Source organism: Botryllus schlosseri, chromosome 7, assembly GCF_051294905.1.
Source record: "Botryllus schlosseri isolate E-star chromosome 7, Bs_hap1, whole genome shotgun sequence".
NCBI classification, from domain to species: Eukaryota; Metazoa; Chordata; class Ascidiacea; order Stolidobranchia; family Styelidae; genus Botryllus; species Botryllus schlosseri.
In genome coordinates this window covers 1,894,906-1,922,554 of record NC_137242.1, presented here as the reverse complement: position 1 = coordinate 1,922,554, position 27,649 = coordinate 1,894,906, and the positions used below count along the sequence as shown (strand labels likewise).

Below are 27,649 nucleotides of genomic sequence, written 5' to 3'. Positions count from 1 at the left end.
GAGCCCGAGACCGGATTAAGCGTCGGTCCGTCCCATAATCTGATTCTTAGAGCCCGTAATTCGACTTTGGAGGCTACGTATAATGTTCGCAGCCCGGCCATAATCCAGTAATCGTTCGCAAAGCGTGACAGATTAAGATTTAAAATAATTAATCCGTCCAAAACAGAGTAAACACCTTGGCTTTGTTGCATTGTACTTGTCACATTTGATAAAAACAATAACATACCTAGCGGCTACAGTGTTAGAGCGTAGTGGGCAGTGGAAACCCGGATACCCGGTTATGTCCGGAGTTTATCAGCGCATGGCAGCACAAACGATAATACCTTCATTTCAAATTCAAACTAATTTTTTGTAACCTTGAACCATTGTTGTTTACACCTAGACTTGTAAGGCTGGAAAATTTTCCGCTTTCCAAACTAGATAGGAATTAGAATTATAGCGGCGCCACACCGTGTTTTCCAAATTAAACATTTCACGAAATCACATTGGAATTACTATCAGAGCAAAGAAACAATTCAAAAATTAGATTCGAATTCGGTCTAATTATAGTAAACTGGGGTAACTCGTAAAGATCTGTTGCCAGGGTCATTGCGTTGTGCGGTTTGCAGCGGTATATAGGCTCCACCTCACACGTAGAATTTAATAGTGTAAGATCGTTTCGTAATACCACGACCCGGTCACAGGGGCGTAAATTTGAATGCTGCATAAAAGCGTAGGTTCCGTAATGTAGACAACCGCATTAGAGTCGCACAGACAAACTTCTGCTGAAAAGCCATCCGTTTCGGAAAGGTTGCTGTTTGAACCGGATGCGAAGATGCTCATTTTATTACAGTTTCGCGAGACCGATTGTAATTTAAGACTGCTTTCGCGGTGGACGAATTCTCTCCGTGGGTATGAGACTAGATAATTCCGAATTCACATTTAACGACATAATTCTAATATAATTTAATTTCCGCATTTCCTGAGATTGCGGTATTAGATCTGTATAGCGCGAAACAAGCCAAAGCTTGACGTGGAGACATTTTTCGTTATATATCTCATGTTTATGAGAATAAATCTGATTTTATATGAACTTGATTTTTGTGATACGTTATTTTATCCTAGTTTTTTGGGAATTCAGTGTTTCTAATTTTAATTCAATCTGGAAAATCGGAATATATACTGTAGTCGACCAATTCTGGAGTGTATCTAACGCGCAGGAAACAACACAACGCGCAACGTGCGTCGAGACGTTTCAATTGCGCATCATTGAAACTTGTAGTGGGCGGAAAAGCACTCTCGTTCACAAAATTTCTACGTAACGACCAGGATTTGGTGGGAGATAGTAGGCCTGTTGACGATCGTACAAGTGCCGGGTAAATAGTTGAAGAGTTTTCGAGTCTGCTGTGTCTGATATACCACAGCATCCCGGCTAACCCCGAATTTCCGCCTATATACTCGCAATGACAAAGACCCACCTCATTACTCACAGCTAATGCATTACTATAGAAGAATGCTGGTGCATAACAAACCGTGTTACAAGAACAAAACCATTATAACACTGGGTTGTAATGACTCGACTCGAGTCCGACTCGAGTCGCGATTTGCTGATGACTCGACCTGACTCGAGTGATTTTCTCAAAATACGGAAATGACTCGACTTGGACTCGGGACATTGCGCATGACTCGAACCAAGTCATAGGACTCGAGACTCAGATGGCCAATACCGACATTTCATTGTAATTTCGAAGAATAGTAAAGTATAACCGCACTATTGGGATATCGCCTATTGGTACTGGTACTTAAAAATGCGATCAGAAACTACTAAAAGTGAGGAAAATTAGTATATTATAAATGCGAACCATTCGATATCCCAAACAGAGTTATAAAAGTGGGTTTAACAAGACTTTAACTAAAAACTGAGCAGTCAACATAATGACTTGGACTCGAGTCATAATACCATGACTCGGACTCGGCCCTCTGCTCGCTGACTTGGACTCGGACTTGACTCGGTGGTGCATTTAAAATGACTTGACTTGACTCGAGTCAAAACTATAAAAGTGAGATTGACTTGTGACTCGGAGCCTTGCGACTTGGTTAAACCCTGTTACAACATGATTTTCATACAAACCATAGAAAGTGCGATGGAATTCACTGCGAATCAGCGTTGATTTCCCAATAAGAACAGATTAGAAATACAAAAACCATTAAAACTAGACATTCACGTACACACAGAAAAAATATTATTTAATGCAAATGAGGGTTGCTTTTACCGTACGAATCGTGCGTGTGCCAGGTTAAGAACCAGCCTTTTAACACGAAAACGCGGTATAAAACTGGTTTCGTGACACGTATACTTCCAAAACATTCACACGAGTTTTAGACAGTAATTTCTGTCCTTCTGGGTGACCGTCCTTTTCCGACGCTTTGGAAATCACGTTTTCTTTACAGAGGCTTATTCCGCTCAGCGTATTTCCAAAATATCCGCCTTCTCGAAGCGAAACTTCAAACATTCCCTCGTCGCCAAAGGAAATGGCGATCGTGACCTTAAATCTAAGCTCATGACAGGCGTTAACAACAGGAAACAGCTTCAGCTATCTAAGCAAAGTCGCCAAATTCACCGGCGTTTTTTCTCGACAAGATTTAAAACGAAGTGTTGAAATATAGTGGATGATTTGTGAACCTCAAGACATATTCGGCATTCATCAGGGCGGGAATGAAGTATTTTGATGCGAAATATATCACGGTAATATACGAGTTCCTAACATACCCGAAAACCGACTATTATGCACCGCTATGAGACGAGTCTAGCAAGAGCCTGTTGCAACACCAAGCAGACCTAGTTTTCCTATAATTAGTGCGAAATTCCAGCAATCCAATTGTAAGGAAATTTGTGATGTTTCAATGCTCTAATTCAGACTCTAATCTAATTTCTACTTTCCCCGATTATGATACAGGAGAATTGTATTGTGCGAAACGAGCAAGCTTGCTGCAAAGGCATTTGGGAATGAAGTGTGTAGCTATAATCCTACTTCTAATCTAATGTGGGAAGACAGTGTAAGAAAGAGAAATACATAATACAACCAGCATCTGGACACCACTAAACTATAGTAAATAGATCAATATTTCAAGTCTAACAGCCGATATCATAGTTCCACGATTCGTATACTACCACATTGTGAACGATTATTATTATATTTATATTATTACTATATTAATTCAATATAATTGGTCAGGACCCGTGATTTAGCGATGCAAGCCGTTACACACGCGGTCTCGGTTAGGCATATAATTCACACTGAGTAATTCGATAATTCCATCAAAAAACGTTGAATTGGCGCTTTCTAGCGGGGCAGATCGATTCCGGCGGGTTTGTAACTCTACGCCTCGTTATTATGCTGACCCGATCGTGAGGCCGAAAAACAAATAATGTACCGTTTTCATTCAAACTACGAGCTAGTCCTCGCGGTAAACAATAAACTAACTTTGCGGTCCGCGTTTAACTCTTTCTGGTCGATCACTTGAAGAGTTGGTCTACAAAACTTTGATTGATATGAGAAATTTCGCAGCGTTCTCGATGAGCAATCGATAATTTGCCCCGACTACATTCGGTGGTGAGTTTTGAAATGTTGGTAATCTGTAGTAACCGCTTTTTAATGATGCGTAACGTGACTACCGATTAGAACCGGACCTAGTCGGAAATTTAAGGGGCTATAGGCTGCCGTTTGAAAAAGAAAATCAGTCATACACCTCTATCTTTCAATGAAGCAATCTTTCTGAAATTTGGATACAAGGTGCTTTGGTGGATATCCTCACTTTGGTTACAATTTGGTGGAAATTGGTCGACGTTTCTCCGACTTCCGATAAAAAAGAAATCCAACACGTTGGCCATAGCCACTTTGACCACTTATTGCTGTAAACTACAAGCAATATACTATTTCTACTCCCCACCACCATGCTGTGACGTCACCAAAATTTTCGATATTTTCTACCCGTAATAGCCGTAGACGATACCGATATTTGTTTCAAAGTGCGATATCGACTCGACATTATCGACTATAATAATAATCGGCCAGGCTGCAGTGTTAATATTGTGAATTAACACTACCAAATATCAAACAATAGGCTTGTGTTTCAACCTAAATGTGAAATGTATATCTCCCAACACACACGACCTCAATGTAATCCATTTGTGGGTGAATTAAATTGTAATTCCTATATCGAACGACTATCAATTGCGCGCTAATGTATATTTAGGCTTCGCGGCATTGCAGACGAAACTTTACACGAATCGCGTGTCAGCTTTCACCAGTAATGGGTTAACCGCTCGGTATTGGGTGTCTAGTACCCACTTAAATTTTCAATGGGCCGCTGTTTCCAATTACTTTCGATAAAGAGCCGCGCGATAGAAGCGGGAAAGTTGTTTTATTGTCTAATAACTGCTGGTGGATGAATGTTTGTTCCGGGGGAGGATTTATTTCCGGAAAATTCTATTAAAAAGCTTTTAATTCCTTGTCAGCTAATTAGAACAAGAGCAACAGTCACAATAAGTCGTTAACTTGACTAAAAACGAATAATTTCATGGTGTAGGTAATGCTTCATTCATGCGGTAAAAACTGAGATTTAAATGCTTGTTGTAGGTACAGAGCTTTAATATACAATTACATATTATATTCAGATTGAAATCGACCCGAATATTTTCGTCTGACACTCATCGGGGGTGGGGGGGGGGGGGTGATCGTCAGCAACAGCTAGAGAATTCGAAGGAACATTATATATCAAAAACCGAATTTATTTTGATAGCAATGTACTATTCAATTGTACAGTAACGTTCTGTACCTCCAAGAAGCGTTTCCTTTAATATTACTGCATTTTTGAAGTGTCTCTTACGATCTTACGATATGAAATGTGTTCTCATTTGAGAAGACCGATCATTCAAAGCTAACAGAACATGGCAAACGGAAATTCGAAATCTGACCTGTTATTTACCAAGTCCGTAATAAGTCCTTGGTAGTAAACAGATTCGGATAATCTGGTTTTGCTAATGTTTCAAATCGCAAATAAATGGCTTATAATGATCGGTTAACGACTATATACGTGCTGTGACGGGCGAAGATTAAAACCAGCGACCAGATCCAATCGAAGATATTTCGCTAAAAAAATTTAGCATCAGAAATTCTCAAATGTGATTTGAAACATGAATTACTTTGTGATCTTGGATTAAATATTGCATTGTACATAAGATCAACTATACGGCCACATGCAACTACATAGGCTTGTTCAGAGGTTACACACAACAGACTTGGAGAGCTAGATATTTCTAGTTGCCTAACTAGAGTAATTATAACGAAATGCCGGTAATCTAATTTGTTAAATTTTCTTTGGTCGAATTAAAATTCTAATTAATTTGTGAAATGTTTCCACGCTCTCAATTTAATCATAATATAGTATCTGAATTTGCGGGAAATGCTACAGAACTGTATAGCGCGAAACGAGCCAAGTTATCTTGACAAACATTTGTCATCCTCGTGCTTGTGAGATTATCTTTAATTTGATACGAGTTGAACATGATTCAATGTCCAAGTTGTCGCGAATTCAGTAATTCTAATTGTAATTTAATTTGGATAAACCCGTGTAGCTATAATTCTAAGTTTAGGCAAATTTGTGACAACTGTGTATAGCTAAGATTCTAATTCGAATCTAATTTGGAAGAACATGTATAGCTATAATTTAGAAGAGCTGAACCGGGGCCTACGAATATCGGCTGAACTTTTTCTAGATGTCCAAGTCCGCACACAAGCAGCGGTAAAGTCAATATAAGCGCACCATTTCCGTGCCTATTGCGTATAATATCTTCATGTACGTAGCATGTATCGTGCTGTGATCGAATCTCAAAACTTCAAACTATCCTAACGACAAGATTTCGAAATGTTTGATTACGGGTAAGTTTAGACATCGCCAGACGCATTTACAGCGAGCCCCACACACGGCGGCTATCAATCCACTGGCTATTGATCATACGTTGTTTGCCGAGAGTTTGGAATCGCAATTTCTCTTTGTTGATTTTAAAATGGTACATAATTGTCATTTAATGTCCCGCCTCTTTTCAGTTTGCTTACACGAGCAAATATAGACTTTGTACGGCCCAGCCATACCGTAATTCAAGATATCCAGAGTAAGGAATGTAGGTTACGTTCCCATTTAAGTTGCTTGCTATTAATTATCCCTTACAACTTGCTTTATAGTTTTCCTGAATATCGAATACTAATGTTGGGAGTGTCTTAAGTTATAAGTATGATGCTTGGCGATTTCCAATCGTAAACAATTCACGAAGGTTCTGCGCTGGCGTATAAATTACTATAGTGAAGTAATCGGGCATGAAAAATGTACCTCTTGTGCCTGTGACCACGAAACACATAATATTGATGGGTAATTGACTTGAATTTAACGCGACCCGAAGTTTGCGGTGTGCTGTAATGTAGCCTGGTCATGTCTTTTTGGAAATTCTTAACCAACCCCAGAGCTCATGGGTTCATTGAAGGTGAAGGCACAACACACGACTCATACATCAGAATTCACGCCGGTTTGCAGAGCATATTCATTATCATTTTTTTGTTTTCAATGGAAATCATGTTTTCCTGATTTGGTTCTTTTAACACCGTTGTTGATGTGATGTGGCAGATTTGGTTTTTGCATACATTTCGAATATTAGATCATAATTGGATTACCGGCGTTTCGCTCTAATAAGTTTAATTAGACAATTAGAATTAAAGTATGGGTTCGCCCTCGCCAGATAAGTAAAGATTAAAAACCACCGGTTTAGAAACAAGACACGATTTTCGCTGCTGGTGAAAAAATTCAAATGCGAATTCATATAAAATCGACTAGTTGCTGACGATTACCCCTGACGAGTGTCAGCCGAAAATATTCGGGCTCATATCAATTAGGCTTACCATATTTTGGAAATCAAAAAAGAGGACACTTTTTCAGAAATTTGCAACTTGTAAAACCGGAGTGAAATTCTCAAAAATCGGTTAATTTTACCCACTTTGTGATCGGTTGACTAAAAAAAAAAAAAAAAAAAAGGTCATCTCTTCCGCTCAGATCTCAAAATAACGTTATTTACTCCACATCGCTAGGTGGTTGACTAAAAAAAAAAAAAAAAAAAAAAAAGGTCATCTTTTCGCTCAGAGCTAAAATCACCGTTTTTCAACCGTCGGAGCTTCATTTCTGTGCTATTATTTGGCATATCACTCGCAATTTGCTCTAAATCTGCTCTAAATCCTAAAAAAGAGGACAAAATCTCAAAAAAGAGGACAAAAGGGCGTCCTCCGAGGACACTTTCAAAAAAGTCAAAAAAGAGGACAAATCCTCTTAAAAGAGGACGTATGGTAAGCCTAATATCAATATCAATATACTATTAAATTGCATCAAATCAACTGTAAACCATCCTGGTTATGACAGTGATATACACATAACCATCTGTACCAAAGCTGTACCGTATGTATTTACGCATAGGTATATATCTTCGTTATTTCACTGCCAAAGTCCCGAGAGATTGCGTCAGCCATGGCAAGGAATCTCGCACTTTGAAAAATCGATATACCCATATCCCATGTACGCTGTCAATCATTCTCTGACATCGTGTGCATGCGTATTAAAAATGCATGTGAATATGAATTGGGCGAGTTCAATGCCGAGGCGTGTCCTGAATGACAAATGAGCGCGGAAAGACAGTGTAATCTCGTGTAGCAGAACTGGAACGCCGCCATCCAAAACGTCTATAATGGTGTTCCTTCGCTGTGCGTTACATTGCTAGAGCCTAGCACAGAATAGAGCCGTTCGCCGACAATATCGAGTCTATAACACATTTTGAGAGAAATATAGGTATCGGTCGTTGCATGTAAAAAGTATCGACAATATTCGTGAAATCATAACATGGTAGTAGATAGAAAACTATGATTTGCTATTAAATTGGGGATATTGATCTATATTATAGCTTACATCACAAGTAGTTGAAATAGCCATCGTTGTTGGTAAGTATATAAGTAGCGTCATAAATGTATAATCAAGTATCAATAAATAGTAAGCATCTATTATATTTCGCCCAAAAACTGTTAAGTAGAAGTAGTTTAAGATCATAGCCTAACCAAGTTTCAAGTAGAAGTAGAAGAAAAAGTAATATGCATCAAGTTTGAAAATTTACATCACATCTACAGAGCTAAGCGGTTTTACCGCTTATCACAAGAGATCCAAGCTATCGGCTTCCGTATTGATTTCAATCACCTTCCCCGTACGCTAATTCACAATAGGCTAACAGCTCATTTCCAGCGTATTACATTTGCGCAGGAATAGGAAAGAGTAATCCGTCTTAGGACACGCCGACAGATGGTCTTGATTTAGGCCTTGTCGATGCCATTGATCGACAGGAAACTAGGGTTTTAAATTACAAATTCAAATTATATGCAGCAATCTGGGAATATTTGAACAGGGGCCCTATAACGCAGCCAACATAAGATCTATCCCTGTTCATCATGGTTTATTCAAGTCAGTAAGTATAATATGGCTGGGCACAGTGATTCGAATACTCTAGTCTGAATAAAGTGTGAATTAAAGGGTTGTAATGACTCAAGTCACGAGTTTTTAGAGACTTGACTTGACTCGAGTCATTTTTTCAAATGCGTAAAATAACTCGACGTGAGTCAATTTGTGTATTGACTCGACTAGTACTCGAGTCATTGTACGTGACTCGAACCAAGTGATATGACTCTAGACTAGGATGGCCAAAACAGACATTTCATTGTAACTTCGTGGAATAGTAAAGTCAACACATGATTGTCATTTGGTTTATCAGTCCTGATACTCGGAAAATAGGGCCAGAAACTGTTAGGACTGAGGTAAATTAAGATATTATGAATACGACTTATACGAGCCTTGCTATATCACGCGATCAGAGTTGAAAAAATTGGGTTTCGAGAACCGGACTGAACTCAAAACTGAATAGTGAACACATTGACTTGGACTCGGACTCGAGTCACAACACTATGACTTGGATTCGACCCTCTATTCACCTACTTGACTCGGACTTGACTCCGTGGTGAAATAAAAATGACTCGACTTGACTCGAGTCAAAAGTATAAAAGTGAGATCGACTTGTGACTCGGAACCTTGTGACTTTGTTACAACCCTGGCCCGAGATACTGACCTTCGCACTTTTCTACGACACATACATTGTTAACCTATCAAGTGTGAATCGTGCCACAAGTTCCAGGTCAAGTGCTGCTCGTGTATCGACCCATGCATCAACAAACAACTCGCGCCTAAGCTAACCACACAAGCTTAACGACCCGCCGTAATTAAACCTCATCAACCGCGAATAATTAATGATGATATTTTACAACCTGACTCATCGATCTTTTAACGAACCTCGCTGACCTTTCGTATTTCATTACAAGCAAAACATATTCAGATTATTATAACTCGGAAAATCGAACACACATATTCGATGATACGATTGTTTGTTGATATACAATATTATTTCCAATTCTCTACTGATTGCTGACGATTAACCCTGATGAATGCCAGTCGAATATATAAATATGAATTTCACATTCAAGTTACATATACGTAACGATCCTCTGATTTTCAAAAACCAAACATCGCTGTTGACACATAACACCGCGATCTGTCAACAACTTTCTAAAACCACATTCCCCATTTAAAGGAAGCACTGTTCTTGTTTATTGTAAACCGATCCTTCAAAAGTAACGCGTTACTTAAGACTCGACCTGGCCAAATAAAGAACTTGCCACATTAGAGAGGGATTACCAATGTTACAAGATTTTGCGCGTTGATACCGTAACCGCAATAACAAAAAGATAAATTTCGCATGAAATAACAGATACCGGGAAAAGTATATTCGTATTGGAATATGCCTGAATATATTCGGCAGGGATAATCGTCAGCAACTAGTAGAGAATCGACAAGAACATTGTACATCAACAATCGTATGCTAGTCACCCATTGATATGCTTGATAAATCAAGGTAAGCATATGGGATTCTTTATGACTAGTACCTTATTAAAACCAAATACTCCAATGTTCGTCAAACTCCAATGTTCGTCAAAAACTTACAATACAGTCGACTATGCGACGAATTTCTGGAACTAGCTACATAGTATAACCAGTTATTAAGCTTCATAAGGCGGCAAATTATCTCGGAAAAGAATAGCATTACGTTTCGCTGTTTGACACGTTCGTGGCAAATTATAGACGCCCGCATTAAATTATTTCAGTAAAAGCCAGCCAGAAATTGTCGACATAAAGGTTTATGATCCTTTAATTAGAGTCGAAATAACATCAAACATTGCTATTGATGTTATAATACTCCCGAATGGCGCTCCAGTCATTTTATTTACGAGATCGTATACAGGTATAGCGTTGGTCGACTCAAGCATAAATCTACTGTACTATGACTTGGCCTGACATAGGCCAACGTACCTTTACTTAATTAAGAACGTATGTGTTGCCTATGTCGACATGAAATTATTCAATCTAATGATTGCGTCCGGATTGCGTTTTCATCCGCTCCACGCCTTAATCTATCAACGCTATGTCTCGTGCTTAGATAACCACTTGGATAAACACAACTAGGAGTCTGAACATTATGCACTATCATTTTAAGCAACATTCCTAGGAAAGCTGTGAGAAAGACACACACTGATCAAGGTCAACGGATTCTCAAGAGTATGTTTAAACAGCTTTGACTGTTACTTAAACGGGAGTACATTTCCAGGGCGTGCAAACGGTTTACTTCGTGTCCTGGTCCATTTCTAATTGTGTGTAGCCTGATTAACTGCACTACACTGCAGGATATCCAGCTGCTAAAACATTAGCATCTTTCATTGCCAGGCGATCCAAACAGGCTAACAGAGTAGCATGTAATAATTTCACACATAATTATGCGATCTTGTTACAGCAACATTGTGGCGTGCTCATAAATCATCGCTCATTTATTAGCTAATGAGATTAAGGTTGTGTGCTTGTCCGGATAAGCTACATTGAGATTACACGCTAAGAATGAATGGAATCGCATCGAGATCTCACACCACACCAACTACATAATTCTAGGTGTATAATTAGACTAATTAGGACGTAGGGCGAAATGGCGGTAGTCCAATTCTAATTTAACTTGGGAAATGTTTCTACGCTGTATTTCTAATTCTAATTGCAGCACTTTTTGTCGTAACATATTTGCGTGCAAAAGACTCCAACGCTTTTTTATTTCACAATATTTCAATCCGGATCGAACTGATGAAACATTATAACATCGTCCTCATAAAACTACACGACGCAAGCACGATTTAATCCCGAGTCACACGATATTCCCACCTGTCACACACATCATGTAATAACCATACGCCACACATGTCGCGAGGTTGGACATCTGGAGAAACACAGTCATAATAAAGCCTTAATAAGCCTAATATCGAACCTTGAGGTTGCGTAATGAGAGGTATTGTACGGCCCGAGCATTGACTGATGTATAAAATATAGATATGGAGTTTCGTGAATACTGCGCGCGGGAGTGTTTAGATAGGAATTAGTAGCTTCCGTGATAGAGAGATAAAATAAGTCCCGGGCGGAATGAGTAAAGCGTGAGAAGACGCGTAGAATCAAGCTCCATAAGTGCCCGGTATTGAAAAGTAAATGCACTATATATTATACAAGAATATGCGGACTATATCATCGTACCTTGATTGCAGTAAATATAATGTAAACTCAATTTCTACTAAAGGACACTCCTTGAGGAAAAATTGATGAATCATTGCACACTAGGTGAGGAGACATAATCTACCGCGATAGCGTTGATACTGGAATATTCACATCATATAGAGATACCACCTGACTATTACGATACGGCCATGTGAAAAGAGGATCGTCTCGTGTCGGGTTGGGATCTAAATCTTTGTGCAAATATCGCTGTTAGTAACCAGAAGGAGAAACGTTTACATTTGAATAACCCGCGAAGAAAAGATTGTGTACCCATGACGTGATCTACATTGCGTGGGTTGCAATTTTAAGTTATTGAAGATACAATTATGTCCATATGGCGTTCTTATAGGTTGGCTACCCTTCATTCGGCACGGGCCATGATATCGTATTTTTGCATTGTATACTGATGATATAACACCGGATATAACATACCAAGATCTTGGCAAAATTGAGTACTTGAGCGATTCGATCCAGAGTCGAGTACGAAGCGTCCAGTTCGAGTATACCACTCATTATGAAGTCATAGCGGTTAGAAGGACTTCAAGTATGTAAATACGTACTTTCTATATGTTATTTATTTTCTATTTGATTTGTTGATATACAATGTACTTTCCAATTCTCTACTAGTTGCTGACGATTACCCTTCACGAGTGTCTGCCGAAAATATTCGGCTTCATTTCAATATCAACGTACTATTCAATTGTATATTAAGTTCCGTACCTCCCAAGAAGCTCTCGTCTTTCTTTATATAAATTACTTCGATGACTAGTGTGCCACAGAAATGTCGTTTTCATGAGCGTTGTGTAGCTTTCTGGTGTATGTATTGAATGTTACGCTACCTAGTACTGAGGTTTCCAGGCCTCCATAGTCAAATTAAAGTATCACAGCCACAATTATCGTTCATAAAATAAAGAAATAGAATTCTAATTTCAATCAAATTTGGAAAAAAACTGTGTAGCTCTTATTCTAATTCTAGTCAACTCGGAAAAAGTGTGAAGCTACAATTCTAGTTCTAGTCTAATTTTGGGAAAAGGTGTGTTGGAGTGTATCTATAATTCTAATTCTAGGCTAATTTGGAAATAAAAGTGTGTAGCTAGTAGCTAAAATTCTAATTCGAATCAAATTAGGTGGTTGTAGTTGTCATTCAAACTCCAGTCTAATTAAGAAAAGTGTGCGGCTATACTATAATTATAGTTTGGGAAAGCTGAAAATTTTCTTAGTTGTCGACATCTGGACCGAGGAAACATATCATATCCATCTAGCACACCACAATATTCCCATCGGAAGTGACAGCGTAGGAAAAACAGATGATGACAACGTATCGATCGCACAAACACCAGCGATACATCAGCGAGCCCCAGCAATATAAATCATATTAGGCACGCTACAGTCAATAAAGGGCATCGCTGTTTCAATACGCACATAACCATCTCTGCACCTCATCGATGTTGACATAAATCAATAGCGTAATTACGGCCTTGGCGCGCGCGGTCAATAACGAAGCCCAGGCCTCCGTAATGAATAGTAAGCCTTATTAGCCGCGTATGACAAGGAGACGGTCACATGTGAAAACCAGCGAATATCGATTTGCCTCGTGAAATATTTATGCTGATGCTATACGCGGCGACGGAAATGCGCACCCGCGTCAAATAGGTAAGGCACGGCACGGAATATGCGAAATATCAAGGCCAAGTCACAAAATTGGATGCGCTACAGCTATATAAATGCAGATCTTGAAGATATTACCGTATTGAATTAGTCTCATGCCGGCAGAGTGCTCGTCGTAAATTGGTGACGTCACAACTTTATACTCAATTACAATTTCCGAATCGTGTGTAGCTACTTCAAGTCGAATTAGTGATTCATTTACACGGCAAATGGCTATAATCGCACTACAAATAGGTGAAATTTTTAAAAATAAATTCAATTACCGCGATACGCGGGCTATTTAGCCCAGATATTACGATTATTTCACACATAAATGTGACGTAAGCATACCCCAACCTACTTTACAAATTTTACAGAAGTAAGCAGTTTTGCCCTAAAAGGTGTTAAATAAAAGGGGAAGTAGTCTACAAACACACACACTTGAGTATGTGATGTATGTAAAATCTACTTGATTATTCTGAAAATCAGAACCACTGTATAACTGTTCGCCTCTGCAATGTCTGAAATGTATCCTCGGCAACTCAACATACGAATAGCAACAATATTCGACCGTAAACCATCCGTAAACTAACAAACTCACAGGCAACCGTAAGGGTGGCGTTTCTGCTTCTGACTTCCCCGACAGAGTTCTTGGCCACGCACTGGTACGTGCCTTGGTCGCTTCGGCCCACAGCGTAGAATATCAGCTCGCCCGTCAGTATGATGTGAACTTTGCCTGGAAGATACGAATAAGTCGAGTGTTACAATCTACTAGATAATTCCAGTTCTCTAATTAGATTAATTTGAGTGAAATGCATGTAAACCAATTCAAATCTAATTTGTGAAACGTTTTATGCCCTCATTTTAAATATAATCTATTTTGTAATTTTCCTGTAAATGCTTCAGGAGAATTGTATCGTGCGAAACGAGCCAAGGCCAGTTTACACTGTACAGGCATTTGCCATTCCCGTGCTTATGATAATGAACTCTGATTTGGTATGAACAATGCACTGCATTCGATTCAATTTTAAAGTTTTGGCGAATTCATCAATTCTAATTTCAATCCAATTTGTCTGCAAAATTACCTTGAGTACTCAGAAAAAGTTTGAGTACTCGGTCGAGGTATTTTACAAAATCTTGGCATCACCCTCTATACTGCAAACCAGTACATGACCCTTTCCAATATTTGAGTAATATGGGGTCAATCGCTGCATATCGAGTTCTTTTCATTTCTGCACTAGTTGCAGACGATTACCCCTGACGAGTGTAGGGTTAGGGTTTATTTCAGCACGAATATATAATTCAATTGTATATTAAACTCAGAGGACTATACGCTTTATTGTACCATACGTAAGGGGCCGCGAATCCATCAAATACTATGCATCCGTTCTCACGACCGTATTCCACACACAATGCGATTATGTTTTAACTGCAGAGACCTCGGGCACAAATACAGTCGTCTGGAGACGCGTCTACATTTGGGCAAATATTGAACATGATGTAATGCGTCGTGGTTTGTGTTGATGCAAGAAAAATTTCGTCGAGATAAGGATCGTAAATAAGCACGATTTCGCTGTGAGTGCATAGGAATTCGTAAACTATCGGTTCAAACCAATTATGTAACTATTGTGATGCCGAATGAGGATATCATGACCGTGGTTCAAACTCCATATGCCGGATAAGAGGCAGAGATAATCGTATCGGGTCGTCATTGATCTAACTCCAAGAGCTTCTTGTAGGTAAAGAACTTTAATATATAATTGAATAGTCTATTTGTATTGAAATGACCCAGAATATTTTCGGCTGATACTCATGAGAGGTAATCGTCAGCAACTCGTGGAGAATAAGAAGGAATATTGTATATCAACAATCGTATCACAAAATATCACTGATGCGAAACGACTACGAGTTGTATCCGGTACCGTTTTTAATCAAAACAACCTATTTCGCACTCCTAGATAACAGATGCGATGGTTGACGATGTACTTCCACTTTTCAGAGCACTCGAGTACTGCTCAAGTACTACGTACTCAAGTAATTACATTTTTCGACTGTTTTCACTTCTGATCGAAGTAGAAATTTACGTTACTTCTACTTGAGTAGCCCGAGGTACCTCTGGTTCTCTAGTGACCCACTGAACCGTGTTGAAGCTGTACTAGCGATGTAACTAACACCCAACACGACAACACATCACACACTATTAAACATTAGGGGTGTTCAAAAATGACTTTTTCTCTCAAATTCGCCTGGCTACTTGATAATATTGTTAGGTTACTTAATTGAAGCCTGCACACCAAATTTGGTTCAATTTAAACCAGTAGCCGCATTGCTACAGGAGAAGACAGTTATTTATTTACTATAAAAAAATGAATAAATAAATTTCAAATTCTCTGTTTGCCCCATGAAATTGTTCGGTTGTCTATAGAAACGATGTTCACCAAATTTGGCTCAATTCCAACCAGTGCAGTGGTTCCCAACCTTTTTTTAGACACGCCCCCCTTTATGATAGTGAAATATTTCGCGCCCCCTTATCGTCATATCACAAAATCCAACCGGGATGCTAGCAACCGCAACAGATTGTTTGATGGCATGGAAGGTTATGACTGTTGATGAGAGAAGAAAAAAAAATATGAAATTCGGTCTATAATAGAGAAACACGCGTGAATTGAAGGTAAATCGCGCTTCATCGCGCCCCCTTCAGATGCTCCCACGCTCCCCCCTTCAAGGGGGGCGCGCCCCCCAGGTTGGGAACCACTGAACTAGTGGAAGCGGAGTTATTGATGTCGAAAAATTTGGATTTGAATAAAATAGTATTTACGGTGGGCACCAATATAATAAATAAACAAGAATTGATCACCGTAAATACTATTTTATTCAAATCCAAACATTTTCGACGGCAATAACTGCGCTTCCTGTGGTTGGAATTTAGCCAAATTTGGTGAGCATCGTTTCTATAGACAACCTAAAAATTTCATGGGGTTAACAGAAAATTTTGAATTTTTGTTTTATTCTTTATTATATATTAAATAAAAAACTTTCATCTCCTGTAACAATGCGGCTACTGGTTGAAATTTAACCAAATTTGGTATGCAGGCTCAATTAGGCAACTTAACAAATTTGTCAAGTAGCCAGTAGAATTTGAGAGAAAAAGTAATTTTTGAACACCCCTGTTAAACATATGAGGAGGTGTTAAAAAATCAGCCTCACCTTTCTCTGTGAGCGGCTTCCCGTCCTTGTACCAGGATATTCGCGGATTCGGATATCCTTCTGCTACGCACTCTAGCCTGGCGGTTTTCGATCGTTCCACGACCATGGTTTGCGGCTGTCGCGTAATCACGGGCTTAACAGCCTGGCTGTTTTTGCCGCCGCTCGCCCCCGCGTCAGGACTGCATAAAACTAAAACGAAACACACATAGCGTTAGTCAAGTTGAATTGAACACGCAGAGACTATGATTGGTCAACTAATATAACGTGAAATGTTACTATGTCCTAATTTTAATTCTTATCAGATTTATAGTTTCCTGATAACGCTACAGAGCTGCACACTGCACAGTGTGAAACAAGTCAAGCTTGGCGTACAGACATTTGCCAATCTCGCGCTTATGATTTCATACGAACTGATTCCATTTCCAAGTTTTCGCGAATTCAGTAATTCTAATTCTAATCCAATTTGAAAACTGTGAAGCTGTAATTGTAATGCTAGTTAAATTTTTAAAAAATCTGTGTAGCTATAATTCCAATTTTAATCTAATTTGATTCCAACATAATTTCGAAAAGCGGAAAATTATAGTTGTATTTTGTTCTAACTCGTAATTTATGAATTCGGTAATTCTAATTCTAATATAATTTGTAAATAAAAACTGATGTTATGATTCTAATAATAACCTAAAATATTCCAGTTCCATTCTGGCAGAGACAACTGATTTTGCGATGGGCCGTGGGTTTGGTTGTGTTATCTTATACTTCTCAGCATTCTATGTTGTAAGGATATCCCCAAAAAATGCCAAACGTGAGGCATTAATATAAAACATTACAATGTTCTTTCCGATTCTCTACTAGTTGCTGACAATTACCCCTGACGAGTGTCAACCGAAAACATATGGGTTTATTTCAATATGAATATATTATTCAATTGTCTAGAAAACAAAACGGCATCATGCTGGAATCAATTACCAAGTCTAAGATAGGGGAAAACCTATATCAAATGCATCACGTGTCACAAAGTGTATAGTTCAAACCCATGAAAATGCGAACAATTCACATTACGGAAATACTATATTTGTAACCCGCATTTTCAACGAGAAAGGATGCGAGCAATATTTCAGTCTACAGAAACCATTGAGATTATTGCTCTATAAATCATCAATCTCAAATTGTTCGAAAACGGCGAGAAGCGCGTCTTTGAGGTGTACATCAAAGATATATTGTCGATAGATTATTGTCAATTTCATAAATTTCAGAAGGTCCGCCCACCGCAGATCTAGACTTCATTAAATATATGACATTGAACGGTCGAGCAACAAACCGGACGCCGACAAAAATGTTAGTCAATAGAAATTACACCTGAATCGTCATCGGAGATGGTTATCTGAAATGACTCGAAAATTGTTCTAGATTGGAGGCCTACGGCGGCGCTTGGAAGCAATCATTTCGGGCGCATTCACTCAAAGCGGCACTGAATCAACTTACTTGGATAAGACTGTATTCCGTGTTGATACAAGACTATTCTAACGGTTTCAAACCCCCCGTTTTAATGGCGGAATTGTCCACTGTTCCTATTTCGCTAACAAGACTTCAAACAATACACAGAATCGTTGTGCCAACATCCACTTTACACGACTCGTGGATTATATCTTCGGTATTTTTGAACAATACGAAATATCGTGATTAAAATGTGTCGATAACATGTAGCATACGAGTTCTTTGACGTTTCGTCTATTGTTTGGCTCTGCGGGAAATACTTTCGAAAGATGACAACGAATAGTTTAAGTGATAGAAGCGGACTTATACAACTAGATATTTCTAGTTGTCTGAATTTCTTGATTAGAGCGAAATACCATAATTTTATCCGAGTGTAATTGGTGAAATGTTTCTCTGATCTTAATTTTAAATCTAATGTAATTTCTGGTTTACCTGAAAGCGCTACAAGAGAACTGTATTGTGCGAAACGAGCCCAGGTTTTCGCAAATTCAGTAATTCTAATTCTAATCCAATTTGAAAAAACCGTAGCTATACCTCTAATTCTAATCTGATTTTGAAAAGCTGAAAATTTTATCAACTATGGATGAAGGTGCTGATTGGCTTCGCAAAATACAGTTCTGTTGTCTTTTATGAATGCTTTATTTTAAAAGCTTCTTGACGGAAGAGAACTCCAATATACCATTGAATAATATATTCATATTGAATTGATGTAAACCCTAATATTTTCGGCTGACACTCGTGAGGGTTAATAGTCGGCAACCAGTAGAGAATTTTGAAAGAACATTGTATACCAACAATCGTACCACAAAATATGACGTCACCGCCCACCGGCATGAAATTTCGAATAATCGGGGCGAAGCGAGCGCTTAAGCTCAGTGTAATAAAATAAATGGTGTAATCACACCTAATTATATCAAATATATAGTAGAACAACGCGACATATTGCGATATAAGGGAATAAGATACGTTAAGGTATCGTTGAAATTGATCCTTGAATTATATATAACTGTAACCGGTGTGCCACCCCATATACGTTGTAATGATAACCCCATTGCACCCAACCCCGTGGAATGTATCTATCTTAAACGGTTTCGGGTGTACGCTTTCAGAATGTCCTATCAATCAGCGCGCAATGCCTCCGAGAATATTTGCACCCATCAGTGTAACCCGACACTTCGCATTAGACATTCTGTACGGTGCCTCGCCAGGTCAGCGCGTGGTCAATGCATTTGTTTCGCATTAGCGCTCAGAATGACCAATGGCCATTTCTCGGCTAACGCCATGTAATATCCGGAATGTTGAGCGTACAATCACCCTGCGAAGTGCCTTGTGGGAACTAGCAGCGTATGTGTTCTGAGGAATTTTATTCTGATAATGGGGCTGACACTGTGATATTAAAACCAGAATAGTGCGGAATGATTGATGATGTATGATTCCTCGTGATTACCGATGTGAAAAGCCCTCTTATACCTCTTTATGCAATCTATAATACCGTATTCGTGTGGATATGATGCCGATGGACAGCGCTGATTTGATATGAACTGAGCTTGATTTTTGATTTTTATCGAATCATGAATTTAATTCAATTTCCAAGTTTTTGCGAATGCAGTGAATCTAATTTTATTCCGACCGAGTCAAACAGAAGTCCGTACACTCAAAATTAATACCCTAAACGGGCAGTGTGAATCATTCACGAAATAAAAATGATGTCAGACGGATGGAAACATTTACTAAATATCGTTTTCCGCAGTTTCCAATGTTACCCCAATAATATACCTAAACGGCGCTATTTTCTTTCTCAGAGGAAACGAGAAGAGGTACCGGTAGTCATATCCGCGCGTCCGCTCAACCGTATTCAACACGTGACTTAGAATACCAAGTTTAGCGCCAAGGTTACGGGTTGGTCTTGTGAAAGATTGGTGTAATTTAACGCTTCCTTCCAACATAAGTAAGTGGATGTATACGGAGTTTTGTCGTTTTCCAAACACGCCGCCTTCCTCGCTAAATAACACAGTTTTCGTGAAGATTAGCTACAGGATACATTCACAGCGATCTGAGTCATCGGGCGCTTGACTTCGCGGCGTCTAGCGCGCTGTGTAATTTAGGGACGCGACATGTACACACTTTGTACAAACACACAAGAAAAAGGATATCGCGCCTATGCGCGACAACAGAAGTGCCTTTGAAGTAGCCAGGGGATCGGGTCAGTCAAAATATGTCATGCCAGAAAAATTGCTGCAATTCCTAATATTCTACCAGATACATAACGCGTACCGATAAATTACATGATTATTTTGATAACTTGAACAAAATTATTTATTTGATATTTTAGATTGCAAACCTCAACACGCTGATTCGTGGATTTATCAAATTAATGTCTAATAGGTATTTTTTAAATTGAACCATACATAGTTAATTACAATCATATGAAATATGCAGTTGAATAACGTATTCATATTGGAATAAACCCAACTAGTAGAGAATTGGAAAGAACGTAGTCTATCAACAATCGCATCTCCAAATCATCTCGATTGTTGATACACAATGTTATTTCCAATTCTGTACTAGTTGCTGACGCTCACCCCTGACGAATGTCAGCCAAGAGTATTCGGGTTCATTTTAATACGAATATACTATTTAATAGTATATTGAAGTTCTAAACATCCAAGCATATTACATTGCACCATGCCCCTACACATGCACACATATCAAACATGAAGGTATGACCATAGAAAAAATTATGCACATTATTCACAAGTGTGGGTTTAGTAGAGCGCTGAAAACAGCCGCGGACAGAGGTATGATAATTAATAGTCCCCGTTCTACTGTACCATTCACTTTCACAGCCCATGTCTTTTCACACCTGGCGCGGCATGTCCGGTTTTCAACAATATAACACAATACACGCTTCGAGATGTGTCGTGCGACAAAAAATAACAGAATTGATGGCATCGAATTCAATTCATCTAATGCGGAGAGGAAATTTTGTAAAAGAAAGATGAAGATCCGATATTTGAGATGATATGCTGCTGTGGTGAACATACCGTGACAATATCTTACAGGATTAATGTCCCGCCCTGCACAGATTACAGCAAAACATTTATATGCCAAGACACAGACAGTCACAAACTTCAACACGGGTTTAAGTCACTCCTCCACCTGATATATGTATATTGCATACTGTATAGTTGTATATCGTCATAACGATTTCTGTACAAAAGCTGTAGAATCTGCCAATATGGTCAACATATGGATCATACATAGTTTGATAACGAGAAAATTTCCTTTTTTGTCAAATTTGATTTGAATTACAATTATTTCTACACACCGTTTTTCTAAATTAGATCAAAATTTGAATTACTGAATTAGCAAAAAAACGGGATAACTCATAGCACGGGTCTTTGTTTCGCCTTGAAGTTATCAAGCAAGAGGCAGAAAACTAGGAAATTTTCAACTTTTCGAAATTGGATTATAATTAGAATTACAGAATTCGCAAAATCCTGGAAATTGAATTGAATTCCTAATTTAAAAGAGATACACCAAAAATTAAGTGCAATTCATAGCAGACCAGATTTCATTCCCATAAGCAATGGTATGACATATGTCTGTTCCCCGAGCTTGACTCGGTTTAGCACTGTACAGCTCGTCACGCTGTGGGGTCGGTTGGGTATCTACCTCTTAGCTTGGTATATAAATCCAAAATCAGACTTGCGACACGCTGGCCATTCACAGATTGTAACCTGTGTCAACAATTAAAATTGTTGCCGCGTGAAATGTATCGCCGTGAGTGTATTTCACGACAGGCATTCAATGTATATTTGTAAGCGTTTTATCTTCAAGTGTTTTGCTGGCGGTCAGCTCTTATCGAAAAACCGTTATTCGTAAGAACTGCGGCAAATATGTGCTTGTTTGCCGTTTTCCGTGCGTTGAGATAACGGAGCACTTTTCAAATTCGGATTAAAACCGTATTATAACCCTGACTCGGACGATAGCGATGTTTGTTCGCTTTGGCAAAAAAGCACAAGGAAACTGGCAGCGGATATGGGAGCGAAAAGTCGAGAGCGCCGGCGACTCATATTTTCAGTTATTTCAAGTACCCCGTCTTGTATATGACTGTTATCGGTCGAAAGTATGCCCTATTGGCTATCTTTTGAAAAGCAACGTCACATTGAACACAAACTTGAACAGGAATAGGGAATTGTTATGTCTTAGCGTAGCTCAGATACGCGTTGACCTACTATTATAGCGAGCAAGCTACTCTATACATTGAATGCTGTACATTCGGGCTTTTCAAAATTAACTTCATTCTTAAATTGTACTGGCTACTTGATAAAATTGTCAAGTTGCCAAAAAACGCTGCACCCCAATTAAGGCTCAATTCCAACCTATAGAGGCATTGCTATACAAGAAAATAGTTTTGGATTTATTTATTAAAATAGTCAACAAACCCTCGCGAACCTCTGGGGTCAGAGCTGGACAACTACTAAATTTTCAGCATTTCATATTAGATTAGAATTAGAAATATAGCTGCAGTTTTTTTTACAAATTAGATATGAATTACTGAATTTGCAAATGAAATACAACAGCAAGTTCAGTTCATATCAATACTGTATTAAAATTACAAATGTCTGTACGCAGAGCTTGGTTTCGTTTCGCACTATGCAGTTTTCCCGTCACATTTTCAGAAATAACCGGAATTTAGACTAGAATTAAAGTCAGAACATAGAAACATTTCACACAACTTAGATGACCGGCATTTCGCACTAATTGGTCTAATTATACCACTGTAATTGTCGCCCCGGTTATACAATGAAGGCGTAACAGAGTTAGTATATCAGAATACTTCGGTGTGTGAAATTATGCAGGACGATTCGGATCGTTTGACTAGTTTGATTCGAATTATCCCCAAACCTCGAAAACCACAGTCATACCGTTCCATGTCAGGTAATGTGAGCAAGGCTAGTGCGAATTAACCGTGACAAGCTATGGAGACAGGAAATGTCACGAGTCACTCTGTCATCTCGAACCAACGACAGAACCCAATCAACCCACGTAATTTAAAATACTCCGCTAATTTTAGCTTATTCAACAGATAAATCACATTCTGAAAAAGAGTTCTCAGCGATAAAGGCCGGGACTATAGGAAATGGTTCTAGGAACCGCGCCGGAAAATTGGGTCGAACCAGAACGAATGTGGATAAAAAACAAAATAGACTCATTTACATTCGAAATGGCGTGAAACATCGTAACTCATTACTCGTCAGGGGTTGTCGTCAGCAACTAGAGAGGATTTCAAGAGTTTCTTGTACTTGTAGGTATACAGAACCTATATAGAATATTCATATATATTTTCCGGTTCATTTAGATATCAAAATATGACTCCATTGTAAATAGTAAAATTGAAAAGAACATCGCACTAGTTGCTGACGAATACGCCTGACGAGTGTCAGCCGAAAAACGTCATGTTTATTGCAACAGGAATATACCATTCAATCTTGTACTGAAGTTCTAAGACATGTTTCGATACATCTGTAATAAACATTCGGACGCACAACTTGGTTCTTTACAATATCGTGTCTTATGGATTACTTCCTCCATCAAATTGACAAGGATAGACATTTCAGTACCGTAAAGCATTTAGCTTTCGGCACACTGTGGCATGGCAGACGATAACAAATTGCATGCGGAATTGGTTTAGGGTGCGCTGCGTAATTAAGTGATTAAACGGTATTCGTCTTCTTTTATCTCTTACCGCAGAATGCGGCGATGATTATAATATATTGTTTTAAAAGAGGTTTCGCGTTTCGTGGCACTTAAATGTTCTGTCGAATTTCACGGTTCAGTGCAAATAGCAATGTAAGCTCTATTCATAAATAATAATATCAAGAGGTGGTCAATATAGCGATCTTTGGTGCTCAGGTAGAAGTAACGATCTCGAAGACATGCTAAATCCACTTCAAGTAGAAGGTCTGGATGTTCTCAAGTAGTTTCAAAAAGTACATATGGTTGAGGGGTTCGCGTAATGCTAGCAGTTGATCGGAAACCACTACTTTTGATTTGACGAAAGACATTACAAATTGTTGTAATTTACGAAAATATATTCGGACAATTCAGTTACGGTAATGCAGGTGCTCTTCTGCAGTTATTACGACAGTTTCACTCAGGGTCTAATCAAGTCACAGGGTTCCGAGTCACAAGTCAATAATCTCACTTTTATAGTTTTGACTCGAGTCGAGTCGACTTATTTTCAATTCACTCCCGAGTCAAGTTATTATATTATGTTCACTGATCAGTTTTCAGTTCAATCGGGTTCAGCCCACTTTTTTTTAACTTGCTCGAGTGATATAGAATGGCTCGCATTCATAATATAGTACTTTTCCTCAGTCCTAACAGTTTCTGGCTCCATTTCCAAGTATCCGGACTGATTGACGAAATAACAATAATGTGATGACTTGACTATTCTCCGAAGTTACAATGAAATGTCTGTCTTAGCCGTCCTAGTCTCGAGTCATATGACAATCATCCGTATCTACGTTCCATAACTGTGAAACCGAGAGTTCTAACCATACAATATTGTATTTAGGATGACTATATCGGGTGAAAATCGTCTGTATGATCATGATATATGTTTTTTAATGTTTTTTCGAAATTATACATCTACTGAAAAACAAATTTTAAAGGGTATTTTTTTAAAACACTGTTTAAAACTGTTTCTTTTGTGCACCGTTTAGTGTTACTAGGAGCCAATCCGTCATCGACCTTTTCATGGAGACGCGGTCAACTGTTTCATGAGCAGACAAATCGCTGCCGTGAGCAAGATGACATTGATGCATCGAGGCTCATCCCGTTGTCAGCGCACATCTCGTTGATGATATAATTGTTAACGAAAGGTGCGTGTAATTTCGGTACTCCCTACATCCAGAGTTGGACGCGAAGAATAGGTTCAGCGTTTCTGAATTATATTGGAATTAAATTATAGCTATACGTTTATTTTCATTAGATTAGAATTAGAATTATAGTTACATCTGTACTTGTACACAGTCTTTTTTCAAATTAGATTAAACTACAGCTACACTCCTACACAGCTTTTTCCAAATTACATTAGAATTAGAATCACTGAATTCTGAATAACTCATATCAAACCAGAGGTCATTCTAATAAGCGTGACAATGGCAAATGTCTAGTGTACAGCAAGCTCGGTTCGTTTGGCACTATACAGCTCTCGGTATAGCCTTTTCAGGAAAAGCAGAAATTAAATAAGGTTTAAAATTAGAGAAAAGAAACACTTCACAATTTAGATTAGAATTGAATTACCGGCATTTCGTTTTAACTACTAACTATTCCAATTAGAAAACTATAATTTTCTAGAATTATGTAGTTGTCCAAGTTTTCTCGTCAGTGGCAATCGTCAGCAACTAGTATAGAATTGTGTAACTCAACAATAATAATATTAGCGATGCATTTCTAATGACGAAATCAACAAGTGGCGAATCCAGTGGTAACCCTCGTATCGTATTTCGCATGACGCCAAATCTCCTCAGCGCAACGCGTGCCGTTTTACGGCCCGTCTAAACAACGCAGTATACCCGACAATTTGCAAACCTGCGTGACCGCGACGGCAATTAGCGCGGCCAAATCACCGCCCGTTCATCCCGTTCCGAACCGTAAAATTTGAGGAAAATGACATAATGACGGAATCGAAACGGGGCCAAGCACGCGCAGAATTTGGACTCGACCAAATTAGCCTCGTAACGCGCTGTGACATAGGCGTGCGCCACTCGCATTTGGCAAACCGCGGCGGAAGCAGATGTCGCTGGCGACGGAACAAAATGATGAGATTTAGACTAAAGAACTGAATGTCGCAAAATTTTGAGTTCCAATGCTGAATCTAACTCATCACTCTGATGCCGTGATTCACGGGATCATTGTTAAACAACAAGAATATTTTCAGCTTTTCCGAAATAGATTATAATTAGAATTACCTAATTGGCAGAAGCTTGAAAATTGAACCAATTTCCGTCAATTTCCGGATTACGAAGAAATACAAAAAAAATCAAGTGCGTTTCATATCAAATCAAAATTCCCTCTCATAATCATAAGAATGACAAATGTATGTGTGTGCACCGAGATTGGCTCGTTTCGCATTATGTATACAGTTCTGCTGTAGCTGTAGCATTTTCAGGTAAACCAGAAATTATATTATTAAAGCGTAAAAATACCCTTAACAAACTAGATTAGAATTACATTACATGCGTTGCTCTAATTAGCCTAATTATGTTCACGGAAAATGGTTCATCAATTGACTTTGCGTTGAGTTCGAGTCTGGACTCAGCATGTCCACGTCGATTTACGGGTAAAGGTAACAATTTAAGGATATGTTTTGCATATAGGACCTATTGAATACAAATCCACAATCGAAATTAGCTGACATCTGACATACAGATCTATTTCACCTACATACACATGCCAGTTCATTTTGATACTTTGTATGTCATCTTATGTCACTTTTAATTCAGTGTTATACATGCCACTTATTTGCATGTTCTTCGCCACATTATGTGTGTTTGATTGAAGGGCTACTCCTAGTCGTTTAGACTCCTTGTTTGCTTCTAGGCTATCCGACCGTACTGGGACAACGTAATCGATTTGGGGACTTCTCTCCAGAGGTTAAAGACGTCGATTTGGTAGCTGCAATATTTGTTAGCGAGAAAATGGACAAGGCTTAGTTCAACATATGGTGCGAAAATTGCAATTGGAACTGAATTATTAATACAAGAAATGCTCTTCCTCGAGTACTTCGAGATTATACGATTCTGAAAGTAATTAATCCGACATTTCCACGGAGTATATGCATGTAATATGAAGCTGACGAATTTTCCATAGTTCGGGGAAGGGTCGTATCGTTCAAGAACCAATACTGGCAATACGGATGATACCGCTCTGTCAATGAATGACGGTTGTTAAATCGTTGTAACGCTAATGCTAAGACGCAATAATGAATGGACAAGGGACACTGAACAGTGAACATTTTGGGTATTCAAAAATGACTTTTTTTCTCAAATTGTACTGGCTACTTGATAAAATTGTTAGAATGCCAAATTTAAGCCTACACACCAAATTTGGTTCAATTCCAACCGGTGGAAGCGTAGTTATTGCTGTCGAAAAATTTGGATTTGAGTAATATAGTATTTACGGTGGGCACAACTATAATAAATAATTAAAGAATTGGTCACCGTAAATACTATTTTATTGGTAATCCAAATTTTTAGACGGCAATAACTCCGCTTCCACGGGTTGGAATTGAACCAAATTTGGTGAACATCGTTTTCATAGACAACCCAACACTTTCATGGGGGGAACAGAAAATTTTGAAATTTAAGTTTATTAATTTTTTATTATAATAAATGGAAACTTTCTTCTCCTGTAGCAATGCGGCTACTGGCGGGAATTGAACCAAATTTGGTGTGTAGGCTTAAATTTGGCATTCTAACAATTTTATCAAGTAGCCAGTACAATTTGAGCAAAAAAGTCATTTTTGAATCCCCCT

At 38.6% G+C, this 27,649-nt stretch overlaps 1 protein-coding gene across 3 annotated transcripts in view; it reads right to left on the bottom strand.

The window, feature by feature from the left end:
- The window catches only part of LOC145442247 (roundabout homolog 2-like), a 296,749-nt gene that overhangs the window by 55,986 nt on the left and 213,114 nt on the right, over positions 1-27,649 (bottom strand). For all 3 annotated transcript variants that reach the window (XM_080320143.1, XM_080320144.1, XM_080320145.1), the window contains 2 exons: positions 16,609-16,797; positions 14,003-14,137 (listed from right to left, as the gene is read on the bottom strand). In XM_080320143.1, the coding sequence (XP_080176269.1) occupies positions 14,003-14,137; positions 16,609-16,797 (324 nt within the window). The remainder of the gene's footprint in view (positions 1-14,002; positions 14,138-16,608; positions 16,798-27,649) is intronic.